This window comes from Vulpes lagopus, chromosome 1 (genome assembly GCF_018345385.1).
Source record: "Vulpes lagopus strain Blue_001 chromosome 1, ASM1834538v1, whole genome shotgun sequence".
NCBI lineage: Eukaryota > Metazoa > Chordata > Mammalia > Carnivora > Canidae > Vulpes > Vulpes lagopus.
The window spans coordinates 167,164,512-167,190,981 of NC_054824.1; the positions used below are offsets into that span (position 1 = coordinate 167,164,512).

A 26,470-nucleotide genomic window follows, 5' to 3' on the forward strand; every position below is an offset into this window, starting at 1 on the left:
GGGCTTCAGTTTCTTTACCTACAAAATGATTTGGTAGTACAAGATTATTTCCAAGTTGTATCCTGCTCTAAAATAATATACTATAATTACAATTTAAGATTACTTGTCACTGGCATGCCCCTGACAAGTTTTCTCTATTCTCAGTATTTTTCTTAAACCCAGAATTATAGTACTCTATGTGTGTGCATTGAGGAAGGGGCAATGCGTTAATAAAGAAATTCAGTACATTAATGTAACTAAGTAATAGTATTAAACTATAAGTCACTAAATATCACTTGAAAAGAATGAGTTTTCCATGTCTCTGCAACTCTATTCGTTTCTATGTATTTATACAATAAAAGAGGTACAATGTTTTTTAAACCCATTTTGCATTTAAAACATTCAATAATCAACATTTCACATGAACCAAAAAATCTTTAAACATGTCAACTAGAAGAAAATGCTGGAAATTTTGAAGTAACATATTGGCAGAACTTTAGCTTTTTTTTAAACTGCTTTTGGGTGCCCTTTGGCTTTGCTAAATAAATTGGTGTCCAGAGTGACACAAGAACATCACTATCCCCTAATGCCTTGTCTTCTAACACTCCTTTCCAAAATAAAAGATCTAACTATCCTGTGAATTTGCACTTGATTTCAGTGTGCTGGTCAGGTAACTGCTGGAATCTCAGCAGAGGTGAAAAAAGGACTCAGAAGTAGGTGGAAGTTTGAGGCAATGGGGAGCCCAGAAAGAAATGTCTACTCTTCCACGTCCAAAGGGGTGCTTGCTTGTTACTTCTGTGATTGTAAGTCATTGCCATTACCATCAGCGTTTCTGCTCTTTCTTTCCTAATTGACTGAATGGGACACAATTCTTGAAAACTGGCTTGGGCACAGTATAATTTCCTCATGACACCAGTGCCTGGTTGGCACAAATTAAACTAGAGGGGCATGTGTACAACACACATATGGAAGTTACTGACCCCAGAGCCAAATTCTTAATAGTCAGTTCACAAATTCTTATTGGCACTTCCCAGTTGTTTATGTAAGATGTCTAAATCCACTCACTCAAACTTATTTCCCTGTCTTTCCCTTAATTAATATTGTTGGAGGAAAAAAAAAAAACCCAAAACCTCAAGTGCTCAAGTGTTTGTTTTCCCAGGAGCTGAGGAACGTTGACACAATTCCAACACTTTTCATAATTACTGGAGATGAAAAAAATGAATAGTTTATGATGCATGTCAACGAGATCGTTTCAAAAGGCAAACTTTATTTTTCTAAGAATAAGAGAACACAAATAAATCCACTCCAAGAAGAACATGCTTACATGCCTCTGTTTTAAAGTTCAGCTTGGATTTATTGATAACAAACATAAATCCTAGACTTCTAAACAGTCCCACAATTCTACAGTTTCTTGTGTCCTTAAACTGTCTCAAGAAAATGCACATTGGTACTAAAAGCAGATATAGACATTGTTAAAAAACTCAGCAGCTACATTTAGGTCAGAATAGGGTTACTATTAAACACCCAGAAACACTGGTCCACAAGGCAAGTAGAAAATAATTCAGTTGAAACAAACTTTCCAATAAATTCTAGATTTATGCTGAGTAAGTGGCTTAATCCTGATATTTGGTGACAAATGATAATCTTTCTGTGTCCTAAGAATTCTGGGAGATTAAAGGAAAAAATGATTTTTTCACTAAGATATATTCTGTCTTAACAAGCAATGAAAAAAAAAAAACAAGCAATGAGTTTTGCCTACCATTTATTCATAGGAAGCACGCTATCTAAAAGCAAAATAATTAGGGGATCCCTCGGTGGCTCAGTGGTTTAGCGCCTGCCTTCAGCCTGGGGTGTGATCCCAGAGTCCGGGATCGAGTCCCACATCGGGCTCCCTGCACGGAGCTTGCTTCTCCCTCTGCCTATGTCTCTGTCTCTCTCTCTCTCATACATAGATGAATAAAATTTTTAAAATAAAATAAAAATAACATAAAAGCAAAATAATTAGCATTTCTTCCACTCTTCTTAATACAAATATTGTAACTACTAGGCCCTGTGTTTCTTGAACATGGATCACTATCATTACTGTTTTCAATTTATTTTTATTTATTTATTTATTTATTTATTTTACTGTCTTCAATTTAATGTCAGAATTCACTCAGAAAAGCACTCTGCTTAATATGGATACAAGACAGGAAAGGGAAAGTTTAACTTTGTTATTCCCAGAATAGAACTCTTTCTTTTCTTAAATTGTATCCCTTCCTTTAAATTTCTTTAAATTTTAATAAAAATGCTATATGGTCATTTCCAAAAATATTTATTGAGCCCCCACAATAATAATGATAATAGTACAACAACAACAGCAATACCTGAGGTCTGTCAAGTGTTTCCATGTGCTAGGCTCTCTCCTATGTGCTTTACGTATACTATCTCATTTATCCTCACAGCTTCTCCATAGACACAGACCATTACTGACACAACCTTCATTCTATAGTTCGGGAAACCAATGCACTGAGTCCTTAAGTGATTAGCCCAAGGAAGGACACACAGCTAATATGTGGCAAAGCCAGGATTAGCAAACGTCCCATTTCCATAGATGCATTAGAATGTAGGCAACTGCAAATTCATGATAATTACCTGACACATCAAAAAATGTCTGTGCCCGTCCAGTCCCTGCACTGCTGACGGCGATGCACTCGTAGGTGTCTTCATCAGACAAAGTGACCTTTTCAATCTCCCAGGTCACACTGGCAGATTCTCTGGGGTAAGAAAATAGAAACCTTTTTAGTTATGACAAAAACAAGGTAAAGCTGAAAGCAGTGATTCCACTATTTTTTTAAAGTAATCATTCAAAAGGACATGTAAAAATAAACGGATTAAACTGAAGAATTCTTATAGCTTAAAATGACACACCTTTTAATTAAAATGTTAAGCTCTCTGAGCAAAAGAATAACAAAGGTAATAAGATATGGAGTTTGTAAATTTCTTTAGGGAAACATTTTCTAGCCATGTCAAAATATAAGATAACGAGTTATTAGAGAAACATTCCTTAAGTCCTCTCTCCTTCCATATTATTTCCAGTTTTGGGTCATGTTCAGTGGGGGTTCTTAAACCAAAGCAATTCAACCAGGTAATTCATAACTTTGAAAAGAGAGAATAGACTTTTTGATTCCAAAAAGATAAGTTCTCTTTAACTTTCTTATGTACAAGCTCGACATAAAGCCATAGAAGTGCATGCACTGAGAAAAGAAAAAAAAAACTATCAGTTTTATTATCAAACTTGTCACTGAGATTTAAAAAAATCCATTTGCTATAATACTTATCCATTAATTTAATAAACACTATCCTTTGTCTTTAACACTATTCAAATTGTTTCTCATCTTCTGGAGGTGTCTTAGTAATAGATATTTAATCCCAATAGACCTAATTAATAGATATTTATAAGATTCTAATAACCTGCAAAACAGGTATTATCTTGTTTTAAAATAGAATTGAAAATCATAGCTATTTTCATAATTTTTTCCTTATATTCATCCATACAATTTATAACCTTAAATATTCAAGACATAGATGAGATTTGAAAAGCCCATTGCAGAATCAAGACACCTTCCACTGGAGTCTGAAAGTGGTGTGAGATATAGTATCATACTAATGACTCCAGATCTCTTGCCATTCAGACAAACCATACCCGTCATTGAAAAACCCATGAAGAGCTTACTGAGCTCTTAATGTGTATTTAGCATTAACCTAGACTTTGTAAGAGAAAGTGAAGTCCTATCCTAGGTTCCTGTCATTAGAAAAGTGAGAGAATAAGCAAAGTCATTATTTCATATATTTTAGTAACTGAGCGTATTCAGTTGTGTTTGCATTAGGTGTCAGAGGTCCTTATTGTCACATTCAGAGAAGTAAAAGGATTATGAGTCGACTCTAAGGCCTAGTGTTCACCTAAGCTAAATCTTTAGTGCCTAACGGCAGTAAGCTGAGTCCAAGTTTATAACTGTCATTGTCTCGGAGATACTGGTAAGTTCCAGGAAGGCAGGAGTTTGAGATACATACAGTTATTTGTGTTCTCTGAAATCTCTACTTCAGAACCAAGCCTATATTAAAATTCATAAAAAACTTAGCCACAGGGAAATTTTAGAACAGATAGTAGCAGTTCTTCCACTCCCAAGTCCCTTGTTTAAGAAACAAGTAAGTTGACATTCAGGAAGAAGGATAAAAAATTTGTTCAAAAGCACAAAATCAGCGTCAGATTGCTTGAAGAATATTCTTTACAGTCACACTTGCTCCTCTCTTCTTTATGAAATATTACAAGAAAATAATTCTCCTTCATCATATAGCCTTCTCAGTTAACATTAAAATTATATGGCCACAGTAAGCAGTTTTGAAGGCATGGCCTTTGGAAGAAGGAAGAACATGTCAAATACAAATGTGTCCTGTTGCTAATGCAAACTAATTCTCTCTTACATCCCCCCTAGTGACCATAGCGACTCACATAACAAAGATTAAGTCACATGTCTCAAGTTATTAGGAAATCTAGGGCAGGGACGTGTGAGTGAATCAGGGTTAGAGTATCAATCTATCACCACTCATGCCAAATTCTGTCTTTAGCCTCTCATAACCAACGAGCTTAATATATGTCAGTAAGTCATGTCACATCTCTGGGCCACAGAGCTGGAAAAATGAGAGAAAGAATTCTTGTGGCTTACCTCCCAGGAACTGTGTGGAATTAATGAATTAATGTTTATAAAGAATCTCAAGTGTCTTTGAAACATGTTACTATTTAAACATGAAGCAGAATTATTTGATTTCATCAGGCAGTTATGTAGCTTCAACATTGCATATCCTGGTCAGTTATGTTGCCTGTTATTAAACATGGAGCTAAGGGAATCATCAAAATATGCAAAATATAAAAAAGGAGCAAGAAATATTACATCTCAATCTTTAAATAGTGGATTTTTTTTCTATTGTTATAATGAACATTCCTGCCATAGTTTTTGTTTAGAGTGATCCATAAAGAGATTAACAGGTTAATACTATCAAAAATTTAGCATCTTATGGAAGTTATTTATATTAGTATTGAATTAACAGCATGGAAGTTTTGTAATATTATTCCTAGAGTTTTTTTTTCCAAAATATAGTGTGTTTCATTAAGAAGTTAAAAAAAAATTTCCAGAAATTGTCCTCCAATTTTCAAGCTCTACTTAATTTTATCATAGATTATTTACTTTTATCTAAAAGCAATCACCCATCTTCACAAGTAGTCAGTGCCATCTTGCCCACTCCCATTGATTGCTATATGCAGTAGTCACACATACTCCTACTCCACTTGTTGCCCCCAGCACATTCTCCTTCCCTGACTTCCTCTCTTATTCTTCTCTAGCCACCCTGGCTTCTTCCTTCCTGTCTTTCTTTCCCACATGCCAGTCTTTTCCAGCCTTTGTGCATTTGTACTACTGTTCCTGGTATGTATGCAAATGCTTTTCCCAGATATCTGCATGACCATCTCTCACCCTTTGCTCAAATGTCCCTTATCCTGAATTTTAAAATTGTAACTTTAAAAGTCCAAACCATATGCACTCCATCTACCAGCATTCCTCATCCCAATTAATCTACTCTACATTTTGCCATAGCGCTTAATTGGATTCACTTATCATAACACTTTAAATTATATTCAGAGACTTTTTTGCCCCAATGCCAGGAACTCTTAAGCTTTTCTCTTTTGCAAGGACCTTTCCAAGGTTTCGTACCTAACTTTGTATTCATAATTTCGTATTCTTTGTCTCAACAAAAGACCCTCAAGTTATATAAAATTCAGATTCTACAAAACCTGCATCAACCCTTGAGTGAATTCTAGCATTTATTAAATTAACATATTATAGCATATATCTGTTTTCTGTCTTTCTCAATTACAGTATAAGATCCATGAGGGCATAGACCTGTGTTTGGTTTGTTCACTGCCATAATCCAAGACTATGGAACAAATAAATAAGAATTTCCAATGAAAAAGCACATTAAAGTAAGCATCTATTTGTCTTTAGATGTCTAATGCTGTCTATAATTGCTAATAAAAACATGTACGCACTTTAAATACTGGTCTACTCCAAGTGTAATTCCATTTCTGACAAAGCTCAGGGTAAATGGTAAAAGACTCTCAACAGAGCAGGGAATTTGGCCTGGCTGCAGGTAGTATCCTGGGGTTTTCTTGGGCATTGTAACTTTGGGAGCATCTAGGAAGAAAAGAACATGGGGAATAAGATCACAATGATATTGGGTACTTCCTGTTAATCCATTCAAAAGCTTCCTACTTTAATTATGCCAGTAAACCCTCTGCATTCCAATTAATCTAAATCACTAAAAACCACTTTAATTATCTTTCTTTGTTCAAACCTTATTAATTTCTGGATATCTCCATGGATCCCTTATTGAAGTTTTCATTAAATATGTGATTCCATTTTTAAGGCACATTAATTTTGTGTGTCACCAAGATAGAAAAAAGAAAAAACACACTATCAAATTAGTTACAATACTTCATCAATTGTAGAATCTCTTTTTATTTAAAAAGGTAAATATATGAAAAGAACTTATATAACAGAATTGAATGCATAGGGTAATTGCTTTCCCAAAAATAATGGGAAAAGCTGATTTTTAAGAATCCAGTAGATTTTGTAGTATTCAGTTGAGGTGCTAAGACAACTAACTTTGAATACCATATATGAGGAAATACTGATGTTGGTTCTATTCTCACCATTTGACAACAATTAAAGAATAGCTACACAGTTGTTTCTGAATTTCCCAAATTACAACCTTATGTATAAATGATAAATTGTTGTCCCTCCATCCAAAACTACAATATTAGAAATAATACAGATTTGTCTATCCACAGTTCTAGCAATGGTTCTAAATTTTGATCAGTTATTATTGCCTTGAGAAATAGAACAAATATAGACAAATTGAAATGCTATCCATCTCATGCCTCCAAATAATCCCTAGTCTGTGGTCTTATCTCTATATAATAGCAAATATATGAGTAAGTAGCTTAACAGTTAACTAACTGCCAACTTATCACATAAAGGCAGAATTATCACCAGTTGTTTACAATGAAATACTGTTCATGAAGTAGGTTTCTGACAATCATATATAAATATTTAGACCATCTGGTCAATTTAGGTAACTTGATCAAATACTACATATGTGTGCCAGGCTTTGTAGGGGGAGAGTAAGAAGACCAGAATTTCCAAGTTCCAGTTCTTGCACTGAGTGAAGCATTCAAAATGTTCAGCTCTACAATCAGTGAGACTTAACATGAAACGTTGGATATGCTTTTTATGATTAAGAAAAATTGTGTTACCTAAATGTAAACGCCCATCAATTTGATAACCCAGTAACAATATGAAGATATATATATATATTTTTTTTTAACTTTTTAGTTCTTTTTAGGACACCATCACTCCCTTAAATTATCAACACTCCAGTGTTCAATAAAGTGATGTCTCACCTGGGACAATACTAGAGAAGGAAACACTTGATACTCTCTGGAAAAGATAATCATCTTTATCATAGCCTGTTACTTTGAGAAAGAAAGCTTCATTTGGTGGTATAAAGTCAGAAATATTCCACAAGCCATAAGGTTTTCGGTCTGGGTAATATTTAATAGGAATAGTCTTAAGAGAACTGCCTGAGATACTCAGAAGCTCGAGACGATCTACTCTGGCTGGGACGGAAATTCCAGAAGTATTCAGCAGCACGTAGGTAGGTATTCCTACAGGAGAAAGGCTGTGTTATTATTTACAAGTAATATGCAATTGAGACTATATATCAAATAAATCTTTGCATTATAATGACAGAAAATATCATGAGTACTACAAATTGTCCTATAAATTGTGGCCTAATTGTAGAATCTTTTCTATATAAAAGACAGTTCTTCATAACCAGAGAAACTTTGGAAATCCTAATAATTATTTTTATGGTATTTTAATAAAATTTATACATGGAAAAACTAGAATTGTGAATACTGTGTTACATGATGTTTAATTACATGAATATTTAAGTTTTAAAGATACTCTATTTGTATGTTTCTAGTAACTTCACCAATAAAACAAATTAACAACCAGAAAAAGAGAAAACTGAAGAGTCACAGTAGGATTAAGCACCTTTTAGCTATAAAACTGTAATCTTGCATGAATAAAATAAGAACATGCTTTAAGAAGTGGCAACAATTTTATCTTAGAACGTACAATGATATGTGACATCTTTAATTTTTAAGCTATCTATACACATAAAATCCACATTTTTCACTTGGACAAGGCGATTTATAGATACTAGTAAAAAGTCTCAAGATAAAAAAAAAATCTCAAGATCTAGGTCAGTAGTCTAAAAAGTTCAGTAACTTTAGGAATCAACTGGAGAGCTTGTTATATTCCTGGGGCCAACCTAATTCAGTTCTAATTCAGGAGATCTGGGGTGGGTCCCGAGAATCTTAATTCTTTTTTTTTTAGAATCTTAATTTTTAACAAACTCTCTGAGTAATTTCACTGGTTTTGGGACTACATTTTGAGAAAAAAATGACTAGATTGAGAATACAATCAAGTTTAAATTAAAGATGCTATGTTTCCCAATTTCATCAAATACTACAAAATTATAAAATCATAGTTCAAGAAATATTTTACACTTAGATATCTACTATGTCAATTATGGTAATATGTACATACAAACCTTGCACTGGTCTGCTGACTGTTTTTTTGAAGTCCAGGGTGGGCTTTCTGGAAAAGCCAGCTCGGAAATCAATAGTACTAAGGCCAGTAATGCGAACAGAATGCCTTCCACTGCTAGAAATCTGAAAAATGTTTAAAGACAAACTCCATCAGTTGACCCATGGTACCAGTCACAATAAACACTAACCAGTATGGGAAACTATGTAGTGTTTAATTAGGACTAATGTCCAATAATTGACGCTCTGATCTGGGTGTTCTCAACTTAACTAGGATTCTCTATCTTAAATGCAAGTTTTATAATACATATCCCAGTGCACTGCTCTAAAATAAAATTCAGTAATACATTGTAGTCCAATGTTAAAAGAAATAGGTGTTTAGTCACCAGTGAATAGCCCTGACTTTAATCTATGAAAGCTCCATGAGGACACAGATCTTTGTTTTGTTCACTGTGGTTTACATGGTAGATGTTTAGCAAATATCAATGAAATGAATGAAGGACCAAATATTTTCCCTCAAACTTGATCCAGGTTTGAGTCTAGACAATATTTCTTTTTTCTTTGCCTCTGAGAAGATATAGTCAGGACAAGCACAAGAACTGACCACTATCTAGATTTCAGCTAACTCCAGCATCCCCAGCTTGAGACACAAATGTAAGTAAAACATGATTCTTATCCTCTAAGAGCTCATGGCTGGTGAGGGAGACAGATGGAAAAATAGAAATCTTTAATGTGATGCAGTATTAGAAATACATGAAAGGAATAGTTTGGCTAAAGACCCCTCAAGAAGATGACAGCTGAACTAAATATTGAATGATAACTCAGCACTGAAGTGACTCACATGTGTATAAGTAATAAATAATTTGGATGAGGGACACAGGATAAATAATAACACTAATGTAAAAAAAACACTAATGTATATTGGGCACTTCCTCTATGTTCAAACTCTTTAAATCATTGGCTTATTTAATTCTTGTTACAATCCTATCAAATACATATCGTCATCATCACCATCTCACAGATAAGGGGATGGGGCACTGACTCATTAGGCAGCTTCTCAAGTTCACAAGGCTTCCTAACTACAGAGGTGGGATTTTAATGAAAAGGTCAGGCTCCAGGGTCTTCACCACAGTGCTACATTGTCTTTCAAGGGTAAGATATGTCATAGTTAACCTGTATCTCCATATCTTTCTAAATATGATCTGAGGACCACCTACATCTACAGCTACACAAAATCACTCAGGTTGTTTCTTGAAAATGCAGACTTCTGAGCTACAGCCCATATTTACTGGATCAGAATCTTTGATGAGTGGAATCTAGGAATCTACATTTCAAAAACCCACCTTTACGAACAAGAGTTCACCATTATTTTATTACATTGATCACCAATATTCTCTCTCAAAATAAAATGACCACATGATAGCAGCATTGATAGAATGCACTAGAAATATATGTGCCTGTATTATATATAGTTATACATAAAATTTTAATCTGGTCAACTGCCAGATTAAGCTACATCACAATTAAAAACACGCCACCTCCAGAGCTCTGCAAACTACACAGTCTTCCCGAAATCACTGTGGTTTCTTGTTATTTAGCAACGAGGAGACGAAAGATGAGTAGATATGTCCCCTTTGCTACCATATTTTTTTCTTATTGAGGAGAACCTACAAAAGTCCAAAAAGAAAAAAAGGAAAATGAAAGTGAAGGGAAAAAAACCCCACATTTCTATAAAAATAGGTTTCTTGTATTCTTAGTGTAAAAGATGCTGCTAATTACTACAGCCTATTTTCCTAAGGATTTCAAAAGACTGTATGTGGAAGTGTAGGGGTCCAGTACTACCATTTATTCCATTATTTCTAAAGGAAAATATTTCATGAATTCCATATAATAGAGCAAAATTTTATCTTTTTTTAAGTAGGCTCCACATCCAATGTGGGACTTGAACTCACAACCCTGACATCAAGATCTGAGCTGAGATCAAAAGTCTATAATGCTCAACCGACTAAACCACCCAGATGCTCCCCTATGATCCGATTTTAAATCAGGATTTCCTAACGGTTATGTAAAACCTTGATAAGTCTAATTTCAACTGTTTTAGATCAATAGTGCTTTACTGAAGACATTATCACCTACTGATTTCATGTTAAGACAATCAGAAGGGTCAATATTATGATGACTTGATTTATATTTGTTCACTGACATCATTTAATATCATACTTGCCTTGCTGCTCAGAAAGTCTCCTATGATAAAATGGCTGTTGAGGTTACCAAGGATACAGATGACCCATACTTTGCCAAATGACTGCCATAAAGTGTTAAGTATCTGACAAATGTTCTATGCACCTATCAACTGACAAAGAATTTGTTTTAAGAGTAGTGCTTAATATCTAAGTGAGAAAACTAGAAATTATCCATGCTTGAAAATATGCCATCTTCTACTACTAACCAATACATTAAAAACAAACCAGAGTTGGTGAATAGGGAGCTCCTATAACCTCTATAAAATTATTGTAAAATAAAATAATTTTGATCCTTAAAATACAGTAATTAACAAAGTATGTTGAAATGAGAATGTAGGGTTCCTATTCTCTGAGCAATGCCAAAAATAAGAAGGGTAATAAGTTAATAAAATATTTTACCTTCATGTTTCTATGTCACACTATAAACAGTAGGAACATTTGCATAGAATTTTAAAGGGTTTATAAAAAAAAAAGATATTTCCAAGTAAGTCAGTTTTCATGTAAAACTATATCTAACTTTGTATTAATCAGGGTAATGGGAGCAAAGGGCATCATAAATAAATGAAAATTATGGTTTAAAAATATAATCAAAAGACAAAATTTAAACTAAATTAGTTAAAAAATGATCTCTGACTCTCATGCATGCATTTATCATTCTTTAATCATTCTCTTAAAAGAATTACAATACTTGGATAATATTTTGGGAACACAAAACATCGCATTAAAATGTCTTTATAAGAAAGTGCCATAGGGGCACCTGGGTGGCTCAGTCATTTAGGCAGCCAACTCTTGATTTCAGCTCAGGTCATGATCTCAGGGTCCCGTGATCAGCCCCCTCTGGGGCTCTGTGCTGAGAGTGGTCTGCTTCTCTCCCTCTGTCTCGCTCCTCTTCCCTGACTCACATGTTCTCTCTCTCTCTCTCTCTCTCTCTCTCTCAAATAGATAAATAAATCTTTCATTTTAAAAAGTGCCATACTTTATCATTTTAGTCAGTTTTCTTAAGATAAACTATTATTTTAGTCTGTTTCTTAGCTGAGATCCCTTTTTCAAATTTTAGTGTTGATAAGAACAAAAAGGTCTATGGTATAATGATGGTAAAATGAACCAGAAAATGGAAAAAGGGGGAGAAAGAAATATTAATACATATAAAATGCATACTGTACAACAGGCTTTTATATAAATAATCACTTCTGATCTTTATAAAAGCCCCTGGATGAGAGTATATTATCCCAATTTCACACATCAGGAAGTAACTTGCTCAAAGTCACAGATACAGCAGGTGGCAGAGCTGCAGTATGAACTCTGAGGATCCAGAAACCAACTCCTATAGTCACTCTATGCATTTCTTATGATTATTATTTCAGTGGATTTGATTATTCTGGTTTCAGGAAATACACCAAAACATACCAAATGCTCTACCTAGTAGGAGAGTAATGTGGAACTTCTGAGACTATTCAGAGGAGAGAAGCAGAGGCATAATGGGAAGAAAAAAAGGATGGGGGCAAGAAGAGAGCAGAAGGGGACAAGGTACTTCAAGACATAACATCAAATCTATATACAGTTAAATCTACTAAACTCACAAAAGTCTTATTATTAGTGATTTCCTGTGATATTTTGGATAAGGCTGAGCTTTGCCCTGCATCAAAGTACAGAAGTTATAATCAACACAGAAATAATCAGGAGACAAGAAGATCGTAAGAAACTAAGCTTCAGAAAATTCCAGAAATGTTGGGAGAAGGCTCTGGATTCTCACAAGTTGTGGACACAATGGGGTTGGAGGAGAATTAATCATATGAAGGTCTTGGAGGGACAAAGAATATTCAGCTAATTCTGTAATTAAGTCAGAGATTCAGTCCAGCTGCAAATTCTTTCCCTTTCTTTATCCCTTCAAATTACTCTAGCTATCTTAGTATCATTTTTTATATATAATAAAATTAGTAAGACCACAGTTACTGATTTAATGTTTTTCTATTCAATCTTTATATAATGTAGATCTATATCATGTGGGTTATTTGAATTTGACTCAAAAAATCAGCTCTCCACTACAGAATATCTTGAAGCATCATTTCTGCACAGAGCCACCATAACCTAGCCCCTTAACCTCTGTAGTTAAGAAGAGGGAAATCTAGCAGCATCATGATAGCTCCAACCATGACAGGAAAATTTCTAGACACTAGACACTAAACAGGATTTGCATGGGCTAGAAACTCCGAGAACTGAATTTCATATAGTATATTTATTCATAGAATTTTTCAAGTTCATAACAATCTATAATAAACTTAATCTGAATTACACTGAATTACTGTATGAATTCAATGCATGAATTCAAAATTACTCTGAATTCATGATTACTCTGAATTCCAAATGCCATGTCAGTTAAGTTGTGGAAGGGTCTGAGTCAGGAATACATAGGCTTCTGCAGTGTGAGCAGAGCTGAGGCAAAGACAAAATTATACTAGATATCTACTGGCATCCTAAAGTTGTCAACAAGTTGTGGACTTTGATCCACAAAGGAGTAAGAGAAAAAAAGGAATAGAGTAGATCAGAGTCTAGGTTTCTGAATTGGAGTGAGTCTATGAGGAGTAAAAGAGGACAGACAAAAGCACCATGGAACAAGCACCATGGAGAGCTCCAGGAAAAATTAGTTACTCCTCCTATCTTTCTGGACAGCTCTATTGCAGATGGCTCTACTTCTTAGTTTAAGCACAAAGGCCTATTAAATACCTCTCTATATTGAAAGTCCCTTAAGGCAATAACAACGCCATATTCATCATCTACAAAATATTACTCAGTACATACTTAGTAAGTATAGGTTTAACAAATGATATCAAAGCCTTCTAAATGCCTAATGTTGGTACTTTTTCTTAGGTTCCTTAAGAACCAGTAAATGCCAGAATTTATTGAATTTCTATGAGCATTGTGCAAAGTATGTTCACATATTATTTTATATAATCCTCCTGTATCCACAGATGATTTTATAGCATCATAAAGAAAACGATGTTCAAATCAATGATTACTTGCCTAGGTTTAGATAGCAAGTTCAGTGACAACCATTTCAAGTTCAACTGTTCTTTCCATAGGACCTAACTCTTGCACAGCATTTTAGGATAACAATCTCTTGATTTATCTCGATACTATGGCGTAGTACACAACAATAACCTCCAACTATTCATTTACCATTGTTACATTTCTAAATATGCTTTCATTTAGGAGAGATCAGGTTAATGGAGTGCCAGTAAACTGCTCTCTGAAAAAAAAAAAAAGCCTTAGTTTTTGGCATTTGTCAACTTCTTTGGTATAAATACTATCACCATGGCTGATTTCCAGCTCCCCACTGAATACAGAGGTGGGAAGAGAAAGTGTGTAATTTCCTCTCCATGAGCCATTATGAGCTAGATCTAGTATAATACTAGGCCGTGAGAATAGGGAGTATCTGTCACTTAGGAGTAATAGTGAGTGTCTGTCATTCACAGAGATGTTTGTGTCATCCCAGGAGTGACACAAATTCCTTTTTCTAAAAATTCAATGCACATCCTCCAGTCTTTCCCCCACTGTAATCACTGAAGAGGTTGAATGTTCTAAATTATGGTGGAGCCTACATCAGCTTGGGTTCCTGAATGACTGTGTAAAGTAGAACATCTTGTCAACACCCAAAGGGCACGTAGCATTAGTAAGGAATTAGTTCTCTTGCATTAAGCCAGTGACAAATCCTCCTACTACTAAACGTGAAGCCTGTCCTGTTATAAATTGAATTAAAATATGATTGATAGAGCTGGTTTTGATTTCTCTCTCCTAAAGAGTTTCAATGTTTTATAAAAAAAAAAAAGGCCCAAAATGGAAAAAAAAAACCTTCATGTATAATTTGCATTACTACAAAGTATAGAGATAATTTTCAATTTACACATATTCAAGAATGTAAGAAAAACTAATTTTGCCATCAATGTGTCAGTAAATAGGTATTATTTTCCCCATTTTTCTCAGACTTAGGAAATTAGATAATTTCTTTAAGGTCAAAAAGATATTAAGTAGTGGATCTTGAATTAAAACAGATGCCCAACTCTTTCCAAAGAATTTGTTCCTGAATGGCATTCTATTCTTTAGAAATTAAAGAACTATGGTGGTTTCAAATATTTACTGAGAACCTACTACAGGCTAGGTATCATGCCAGGCACAAAGACATAATAATCCTTCCTAGATTTAAATACTATCATTTTATTAGGCGTTGTATGTTTAGAGAAATATGATACAAGGAGAGAAATGCACCCAAAGCACAGAATAAATTTTATTTAAATAAATACACACACACACACACACACACACGCATTTATATAGAACACAAGTGTATAGGTATCTTCTCTTTTTTAAAGGAAACATTCCATTTGGTTGATAATCTGACATCAGCACACAAAATAACTGGGAAATTTTCCAGGAAAAATCTACTCTAAAGCATTCCATTGACCCAAAACATCTGAATTAATACCACATCCATTTAAATAATACACCTAGTGTAGTCTTCAGGCTTATTCAAAAGAGTCACCAGGTGAGAATAATTGGAGGCCAGCATAATAATCTTCCTGTGTGGTCTTTTGTAGACTTGAGGTTTATTTAATTATGATTCCTATATAAGCTTATGCCACTTGAGTATGATTTCTAAAATATTCTTATCTTAAGCAATCCATTAGTAGTCTCTGGCAACCAGCATAGCTATCTAAAACCAAAATATTTTCTATTAGTTTCAGAATCTTAATATGATCATGTGGTTGCATACACTCCTTTCTTTACTTGGAAGATTATCTAAGGACAGTTTATCCAAACTTACTTAATGGAAACATGCCCCAGGGGATGTGTCAGATAATATGGTCACACTGATAATCCTAGACTAATAGAAATAATTTGCGCCATGTAAAAACCCAAAGGGTGCTGACAATTATTTAATGTCTTTGTAGGAAGTTCCCTTAAGGAACAGAGGACAAAATTTGCCCTGAGAGTTTCTATGGTTATGTTCAAATATTCTATATATAGATATAACTGCCTGAATGGAAAATTTGTATTGCTCAGAAATAAGATTCAGAATTTGTAGTTTCTCTACGATGGAAATTTAGGTACATAAAACAACCTTATTTTTGTTTTTAATAAAACTTTACATTCTTCTTACTTACCTCTTTTTAACATGTTTTTATCTGCATCAGAAGCAGCCTAAAACATTCAAGTCATTTATATGAACTATACAGATGAGTTGATTCATTATCTCTGCTTGGTAAAAGTGTCCTAATAAGTTACAGAAAATTCCCAATGTTTTAGAGGAAAACCATGGAAGAAAAGAAACTACCACTCTTATAGCATTTTAAATCACAGATAAATTAAAATGTTCCATGCCAACACATCAGCTATAGGCTAATTAAATCATCTCCTCTGCCTGCTTCCTTGGATACTATCAGAACCAATGAATTAATTTTTATTCATGAATATTTATACAGTTCTTTCACAGGTATTGTGGAATATACCAGTGATAAAACATGGTCTAGAGTAAAATAGGAAGAGAAAATTTGTACAGAAATAAATATAAGGGGGAAAAAATCATAGAATACATGAGTGGCTCAGTTGGTTAAGCGTCCGACTCATCATTTCCACTCAGATCATGATCTTACAAGTTATGGGGTCAAACACCCATTTGGGTTCCATGCTTCGCCCAGAGTCTGCTTGAGATTCCCTCTGACCTTCCCCCTGTTCCTGCTCGCGCTCTCTCTCTCTCTCTTCCTCTTTCTCTCTCAAATAAATAAATAAATAAATAATCTTTTTAAAAAAATCTAAGGGGGGGAAAGTCATCAAAAACGGAGGTGCAGAAAAATTGCAGTAGAAAGCCATAGGGAAAAGAGAGCATTTTAGATGGATAAAGTCAGAAAAGTCTTGATGAAAGTGTTGTCATTTGCCATGGAACTTACAAGTCAGATAGAAAGGAAGGGCATTCTAGGAGAAGGAACAACTTAAGAGAAAACATGGGGCAAGAGAATGTGGTAGGAGATGGGGTGAGGGACAGTATAAAATTATATTTGACTAGAGTGTAAAGGCAAGTGCTGGACAAGAGCTAGAAGGAATGGCTTTGAATACCATGCTAAGGTCAAATAATAGACTGTTCTCCATACTTGGTATAAAAACTGCTATGTGAAACATTCAAAAAGCCATTATTAATTCTACAGATAGAGCAGATATTTTCCAGACAGCAGAGTACATGGGAGATAGCACTAGAAATATACTATCTAATCTCAGACATTTCTCTTCTGGAGAAAGTGCACATGTGAAACATTATCACTCATTAGCCATCCATAAGGGAGGTCCAAAGTCAGTAGTGATATTTATGTCAGTAGGTTCAGCTCCATTTCCTTTGCATCAACCTGCCACATTATTTTGGTATTTCTTATAGGAGCAAAGTAAGTTTACTATCTTTAAAATGCACTGTAATGTGTATCCTTTGTTTGCCTGCCACTAATTGTACTTTAAATGGTATAATATCAGAACCAGAGGCTTTTTGGGTGAGAACTAGATATAAATTTAAGATAATATGGTAATAGATACTGTTGCTTTTTTATTGTTTTCTTAATTATAGGAGACTGAGCTTACAGACTTGTCTAAACAGAGTCCCCATCACCTCATCCCCTTATCCTCACCCTCCTTACAGAGTAATCTTCAGTGCTTCTCTGTTCTTAATTATCAATTAAAAGGTGCTTAGTGCCCATTAGTATCAGGGTACATGGCCAAAGGCAAAAATTTCATAAATATTTATTGAATGGATGACTGAAGGAGTAGGTGGGTTAGGCACGAGATAAAGGAACACCCATGCAATATTCCTTTTCTTCTAGGCAAAAGTTTTACCAGAGGAAATACCACTTGTATCTATCCAAATCACCTGTAGAATTGGTTCAAATACTCTGCAGTAAGTTGCCAACAATACAAAAGAAATGTCGTCACTTGTACGTATTTCACAAACAATAACTTAATGTCTTATTCAGAAAGCAAGAACAAAATTGCCTCAGTGAACTTGCTAGCTCAAGACACTGCTAGCTCAAGACATTGCTGGCTTAGGTCATGCTTAAAGTATTTGAGGAAAGATGAGACTCAGAATCTCCTATGCTCCTTCCTACTGTGGTCACAGAAAGTCAGACTCAACATTAGTCATATATTGGCTGAGATAGCTAAAGTATCAAATTTGGCCATATTTATTTAAAATACAGGAGTTAAACTCTTCATTATTATCAATCTACTGCACTCAGTAAATATTCAGCAACTAGTATGCGAAGGGAAGTGGGTGAAGAAAACAGGCAGATGGGACCATTATGTTGCACATTGCCTTTTCACCTATACCCTTATCCAGTATTATCCACCTACAAAAAAAAAAAATCCATATTAACAGTGTCTACTTTTCCTACAAGGCTGAGAGTTCTGAGAATAAAGAACTGATATTCTAGGGCTTGGATGGAGTTACAATGGAAACTTTCATTCTTTAAGCTGGGAAACTTAACATAGGTATTCTTTTGAAAAGAAAAAAGCAAACAAAAACTGGTATTCAAAATGGCACTGCAAGTGTCTATGGTATAAACACCTCCATGCACCTTCACAGCAGCTCTACTACCATTTCAATCATGAGCCCATGAATCTCTATTTTTTTTTTTTAATGCAGAGAGGCTGAGACAGCAAGAGCGAATGATGCAAGGGGTACCTTCATTTGAGTTATCCCAGAAGGATTCTAGAGCAAGGTGTTTATTTGGGAGACATAAAGGATGCTAATAGGAAGAGAGGGGAAGTGATACAGGAAAAAAAAAGCAGTCCCTAAAGTGTGTGCTTTTAATCCTGCTCCTATGTGGACAACTGGAGCTTATTCCTCCTACAGAGGCTGAAAGCTGCTCTTGAGGGGTTTCATTCTCTAGCAGAACAGCCTTCTTCTGTTCTGGAAAAAAAAAAAAGAAAACCCCTCTTAGGCACAGTAATGCAGATACGGGAGTTGGAAGTGGGCCAGAGTACACAGAAAAGCCTGAGAAATACGGGCAAGTCATTCAGAACATCCACTACAGTGGGTCACATATATAATTTGCAGCAGAACTGGAGTTCAATTTATGGTATCCTGAAATCTGGCTGTATGTTCTCTCATTCATGCTACCATACATAACACAATGCTCAGAATGAACATACTACTTAATGTAATTTTAGGATCCAAAGACCATTTTGTATTAAAATAAGCAGTGAATGTAGATCCAGCAAATAACAATAGCCAACAGAACTTGAGTGCTTACTTTGTCTCAGGAACTATGCTAAGCATTTCATTTGTGTCATCTTAATTTTATTCTCAGCACAATTCTATGAAGTAAAAGGATATTATTCTACATTATGAGGAGGAACCCATGGCACAGAGAACTTACAGCCTTAAGGAAATAATGACTTTCAAGTGGCAGTGTTGAGAGTCCAACCCAGGTGACCTCATATTAGAGCCTATGATCCTAACTATTATTCTCTACTGGACCCATTTCTGACTGTTTTGGAACCAGGAGGTGGAAAATAAAAATCAATCTACAGGTTTCATTATTGGGAAGCTATCTGAGAAATTTAAATGTATTCTGTGGTGACCTCAATGCCTTTCATGGTCATCAAAACTTAATACTACCAAATTCATGTGATCAAGACATCTTTACAAATGTGCTATATATACTGCTTTTTGGTAAAAGCATTCTCCATGATTGCGAGAGAAGATATAAATAAATTATTTTATATACTTTCTAAAACAACGCCAACATCAAAATAAAGTGCACAGGCTCTGTAAAACAATCATACCTTCACTGTCCACATTCCAGCCTCTGGCTCTTTAACGTTCACTACCTTGGCAGAGTTATGGATATTTAATAGCTCATTCAGGCCAAATCCCTTTTTTATCAGCCTCCCTAAAAGACAGACATAAAGGTAACAAGCACAATCTTTATTTCAGCTATGTGTATTAGCTGTATACATTTCCAGTATAAATTACCTGAAGGACACTTGTGCCTGTAGCTCCAAACATTTTACTTTATTTATATCTAAAATACGTTTAATTTTATGGTTTCCGGACATTGGAATTGAAGTATCAGATTCCCATTTGCTATGCAGATTTGGTCTATAATTAAGAATAACAATTGGCAGGCTATAATCATATTTCCAAAGCCAAACTAGATAATGATTATTATGGCTACTGAGAAGTTATGTGCAGTCATTAGAGACATTTAGATTTAACAGATGGCAAGAACAGTAAACCAGAATAAATGTCTTTTTGGAGATCACTCAAGGTATTACTAACATGAGAGCCTTGGGCATATTTGTGCATGAAGCACAAAACGTTAAGCTGGTTTCCATGAAGCAGAGGAAAAGGCTTTCATTGTCAGATTTAAAGGAGGCAGTGGAATGAAGTAGCATGATGCCATCTTCTACTGCTCTGAGATTTATCTGAACTATCTAATAGTTGGGACCTAGAGAAGAAGAAAAACAAATTTGGAAGCAAGCCATAGTTTATTCACTTCACTCTTGGCTGTCCAATGGACTACTTCTGCAGTTAAAAAACAAATCACTTAAGGCAGCCCTGGTGGCTCAGTGGTTTAGTGCTGCCTTTGGCCCAGGGCATGATCCTAGAGACCGGGGATCAAGTCCCACATTGGGCTCCCTGCATGGAGCCTGCTTCTCCCTCTGTCTGTATCTCTGCCTCTCTCTCCGTGTCTCTCATGAATAAATAATAAAATAAAATCTTTAAAAAAATCCTAAGAATCCTATGTTTGCATCAAAAGTTTTATAATCATTGAAAATAACCTTTAAAATATCAATGTCGATGACTTTTTAAAGTGATAGAAACCTCATGCAATGGATATGGGTATTTTTAATTAGCGTAGTAAAAACTATAAATTTTTCCCGGGTAGCATGGATACTAGAATGGAATGCTATCTCAGTGAACAAATACATTAATTCAGCTAAACCTGTAGGAGTCTTGAAAAATAGGTTTTGCTTGTTTTGTAAATTTCAATTTGACTGATAGTATGAATGTGGCCTTTGAGGACAATTTCCTATACTGTATTCTTTTAGGGATTAGCTATATTCTAAGACTCAAACTAAATAAATAAGAAAGCTAGCTACTCTCCTTCTATTTATAAATCCTCATAAATAGCTTTAAAAAAAGCAACACACTAAAGCCACAATGGAAATAATAATATTTTGCAAACATCAATAGGTAAGAAGATTTCTAAATGCAAATACTAGGGAATATTAAGTTTGTCTTTACTATATTACTTTTCAATGTAAGTCTTATTATCATATTCAATTAGGAATGCAATCATGCCAATTCATAGATCTATAACATAATTGAGGAAGCAAAGTAAATTAAAACATTATTCTAATAAGAATATGAATGTGATCTTTACCTGTCCTCTGTAAAATTAAGTCTTACCAAGAAGATGATATGGTAAAAAAATCAGGCAGTTGTTCTAAAAGGAGATTTTTCATGTGATTCACTAAAAATAACATAAAATACTGAATTTTACAGACTATGTTACTGTGAAATATTTCCTCATACATAAATTAGGAAAATATAATTTCAGGCTCAAAATAAACATTTTTTTCTTTTGAGTAGTATAGCTACAATTAAGTTACTAAATCTAGTCTGTTTAAATGATTAGGAATTGCAGTTTTTTGAATCTCATGTTAATTCAATAATACTTATGACTAAGTTTTATCTTTTTAAACATCTTTCCTAATTATTTTTAAATTTACCAAATTTATTCATAAAGTTAGCATTAACTTCACATAAATAAGTGTACAAAAAACTTTCACCTTTCATGGTTTTTGTATTTTATTATATGATGTTTGATACATCTCACCTAAAGGATTGCGAATTTCAATCCCTGGAGAAGGGCCACTCAGAGACACAGTAACCTCTTTTAGGCTGGGATCAAAAGGAATTTTCCAAGTGTTTACAGCTTGTCCCAAATGATCTGTTGATAAGAGGTGAACTTTAGAGGACTGCACTGCCTCCTCTACCCATTTTAACACCTATAAGAGAAAAGAAGAAGTGTGAGTGACATCAGAAACATTTATAGTTTTATACATACACAACTTCCAGATGTAGTAATTCAATTTGGTTAATCACATGAACCAGGCACTTGTGTACTGATGTGAGGTTTATTTCCATCATAGAGAAGAGAAACCTTTTCCTACATCCTGTTACTATAGTAGAATAAGAATAAAACACTACTTGAACCCATGCTCATATTTCATGTTTTCTACCTGGAATAATATATTCAAAATGAGATTATGGTATCCAAAAGCCAGTTAAGTGAAATATGCAGAGATATTATGGACACTTTTATATTTTTCAAGAGAAATGATAAGAACCTATTAAAAAAAAACATGGTATTGCCATTATTGAGAGGTCTCTTTACTTTCTATTTTCTCTTTCTGGACTTCCTTCAAGATTCAATTTTTTTTTTTTTTTTTTTTTAAAGAATGATCTTTTTTTTTATTTTATTTTTTAAAATTTTTTTTTATTTATTTATGATAGTCACAGAGAGAGAGAGAGAGAGAGAGAGAGAGAGAGAGAGAGAGGCAGAGGAAGAAGAAGGCTCCATACACCGGGAGCCTGACGTGGGATTCGATCTCGGGTCTCCAAGATCGCGCCCTGGGCCAAAGGCAGGTGCCAAACCGCTGCGCCACCCAGGGATCCCCAAGATTCAATTTTTAAAAAGATAATTAGCAAATTATCTAATCCAATTTCAATATATTGGGTCTACAAATTATTAGAATATAGTATACTGTAATTACATGCAGAATATTGTAGTATATATTGTAGTATATTAAATATTAAAAAATAATTGCAATGCCAACAAAATATTCATTTTTATGATAAAATAAACAAGTACCAAAAACAATGGAAAAAAAACCACTGTATTTTTAAAACATAAAAAAATTTCAGATTAGAATCATTTTCTTAAAGATTTTATTTATTTGTGAGAAACATGGAAGAGAGGCAGAGGCATAGGCATAGGCAGAGGGAGAAACAGGCTTCCCACAGGTAGCCCAATGTGAAACTCGATCTCAGGACCCCAGGATCATGACCTGAGCTAAAGGCAGATGCACAACCACTGAGCAACTCAGGTGCCCCTAGAGCCAACTTACGTAGTGTATTTTGAAAACTAGTCTTTGGGAAAAATTAAGAAATGGGTTATAAAAACATGTTAATGCCTCACAGTGAGCAAGGAAGACTTCTAGTTTTCAGAAGTGTTCTGCGACAGCAAATTTCATTTCTCATTAAACAAACAGTGCATGTCTAGACATGTGCTGATTAGTTGAACTTACTACAATAATTCTAAATCATGATAATCTTTAATTTACCTCTGATCTTTCTCTGGTTCATACATCTTTCAAGATTATATCCTATTATGAGTAATTTCCCTTATAATTATTCATAAAACACTAAACAGAGCTGAATACTAACCTACAGCCTAACTATCTAAAATAAACAAAACCAGGGCAGCCCCAGTGGCTCAGCGGTTTAGCGCCGCCTTCAGCCCAGGGCATGAACCTGAAGACCTGGGATCGAGTCCCACGTCAGGCTCCCTGTGGAGCCTGCTTCTCCCTCTGCCTGTGTCTCTGTTTCTCTCTCAGTCTCTCATGAATAAATAAATAAAATCTTTTTTAAAATTAAATAAAATAAACAAAAACATTTTAAAATTACAATAGTGGTAGTCACAAGTCCGTTAATCAAAAAACCAAATACTGTGTAATAACTTCACTCACCATAAAAACTATCCCTTGATGTTTGTCCTCAGGAAGAGGAAAGTGGCTAACACAAATTCTCATATAAGTAATAATGGTAAGGCAATTACATTCATTCATAAAACAAATTTTTATGGTTCAAGGTACTTTTCCAGTTACTGAGCAAGAATTTAGTCAATATTTAGTAATACTCTTCCTCTCTGAACTAGTGTTCACTAAGTTTCTTGCATATTTTATATATTATTAATTTTTAATAAATCTTCCTGTCTTTTCTTTAGGGTCAAGAACCAAACACATCTCTTTCATCTTTGTATACCCAATACCAAGGGGCATGCTCTATACATGAAAAAAGTGGGATATGCACCAATGTTCATGAAGTTGGTCATAATGATGATAATGATGATGTCTTCTTAAATAATCATGGTAATTCATGAAACAGAGATCCCTTGTTGAAATAACATATGTAAAGTGCACATCATATGTTGCCAAATAGTACATATTCATGTTTTCTTCCCACTATATTTCAATTCCCTTCTATTCCCCTAAATGAATATTTCAGCAATGGCTTCATAGGCCAAGTGAAAAAAATTCATTCATGAAAGTCAAATAATATTTCTGTAAATGAAAAAAAGAGAGGCAAAGTCATTCTAAGAAGAGAGGACCTGAAAAAATACATGAAGACAAGTATTCCAAATATATTGGAAACATGAATAAAGCCCAGTGGCTACAGTTAAGTGTTCAGAAGAAAGAGAAGCAGATGAGGCTGGGAGTTTGTGTCAAGGGTAGACTATGTATTGTCACCAAGTCAGGATATGATATTTGGATTTTATCCTGAACACTCCAGTGAATAATTACTGAAAGGCTCTAAGCAGAGGACTCATACAGTGAAAGTGGTATTTTACAAAAAAAAAAACAACAAAAACAAAACAAAAACAAAAACCTTATAAATTGAATAGAAAAATCAAATTTGTTACAATTAATTACCTCTAAAAATAAAATATTACATTTATTCAAATGTTAACCTTATAAGGCACCTGAAATTTTACATATGAAATGTAGCATACATCAACATAATTGTCTAAAGCAGCAGATGTCAAATTTAAAAAATGGGTTCTCGGTGTTCATGCTTGAATAGAAATGTATGGATCATCTGATCAAATCTGTCCATGTGGCTACAGAAATCAGATTTGTGAACACTAATGAACCACAAATAAAACACATTTTAATAATCAGAGTACTGACATTTTTATTTCTTATACATAGAACATGGCTGCCTAACTCAAGAAAATGAAAAAGATTGGTGTACTGCCTGAGAAAGCAATTGATAAATTTGACTGATAATAAAAAACCTTGAGAATCATGTCTAGCGTAGAGATGAAAAAGGGAAGAGGGCAAGTAAAAGTGGATAAATCAACAGAACATTTGTTTGAATGGCAAAATATATAATATGGCTATAACTAATTATCAACTGAAAAGGAGAAAAAGAATTAGAAAACAAGGAGTGCATAGTAGTTCAAGTTTAACAGTGAAATGCAAAATAAATGGAGAAATTTTTTACACATTCTTCTTAAATGTATGGTATATCTCTGGGTGGCTCCTCAAATGCATCTCTCTTTCAAACTCAATGCAGAGGCATTAGGATGTATCACTGGAAACCTATCTGTTGTCTATTAGGTATGCATAGAAATCACTAAGTCTTAGGCATTCTTATAAAAATGGAAGACTGTCTAATTTAGCTGCATTTTCATAAGGCAAGTGTGTTCAAGCAGTATGAAATATAAGCACTTTTGGGTTTACTCAATACCATTTCCAATTTATCAACATTTATGAGGCTTTCACAAAGGGATTACTATGTATCATAATATTACTTGTGAAAGATACAGTACAGACTTCTGAAAAGCCACTTTTTTATCCTCTTATAAGAAAAAATCAAATTAAAAACAGATGCAATTCATTTTGTTAGAAAATATAATTTTACCAGCATATGAGTAAAAGTGGATCACTGCAAACTATAGAATCACCATCAGTGAGATTTCTGGCCTCTTATGTTGTCACATATAAGAAAAAAGTCTTTAATTGTCTAACCATGAGAAACGTTCTCCTGAGATTGGAAATTATCTTCTGTTTTAATAACAAATGGAACAGAAGTAGAATGTGAGAATCTTTGGATTGATGCATTTTTACTAACATAAAAAAAAACTGTTTCAAACCATGAGGGTACCATTAATTATATCTTAAAAATTTTAATGCAAAAATATTTCTCTAATGATTTGTCGCAGTTTATATCTCAAAGGGCCTTTGAGACCATCTAATATAGCTCCTTTACTTTACCGATGCTGAAACTTATATTTGAAAAAAATCCTGTGCCTTTTAAACACCTAACCAGACTGATTCTAGCTCAGTAATTATGTTTTATATAAGTCCCTGTGTTCCTGAAGATACTCAATTAGTTTAAGTATTTAAATATATATAATGATCAATGCTTAAAAGGAAGTTCATATGTCTATTCCACTCTGGAATGAGATATAAGTATTGTTTCAAAGCACAAAACCAGGGGCACCAGGATGGCTCAGTCAGTTAAGGCTCTGCCTTGGGTTCCGATCATAATCCCAGGGTCCTGGGATCGAGCCCCATGTGGGGCTCCCTGTTCAGTGGGGACCCTGCTTCTCCCTCTGCCTTCCCTCCCCCACTGCTTGTGCCCTCTCTCCTATCTCTCTCTCTCTCTCAAATAAATAAATGAATAAAATCTTAAAAAAAAAACCCCAAA

General features: G+C 34.4%; 1 protein-coding gene across 1 annotated transcript in view; it reads right to left on the minus strand.

Moving 5' to 3' along the window:
• The window catches only part of HMCN1 (hemicentin 1), a 465,430-nt gene that overhangs the window by 270,308 nt on the left and 168,652 nt on the right, over positions 1 to 26,470 (minus strand). The window contains exons 5-10 of the mRNA XM_041767864.1: positions 21,810 to 21,981; positions 19,750 to 19,856; positions 8,692 to 8,812; positions 7,475 to 7,738; positions 6,062 to 6,206; positions 2,614 to 2,735 (exon numbers count right to left, since the gene is read on the minus strand). Coding sequence (XP_041623798.1) covers positions 2,614 to 2,735; positions 6,062 to 6,206; positions 7,475 to 7,738; positions 8,692 to 8,812; positions 19,750 to 19,856; positions 21,810 to 21,981 — 931 coding nt within the window. The remainder of the gene's footprint in view (positions 1 to 2,613; positions 2,736 to 6,061; positions 6,207 to 7,474; positions 7,739 to 8,691; positions 8,813 to 19,749; positions 19,857 to 21,809; positions 21,982 to 26,470) is intronic.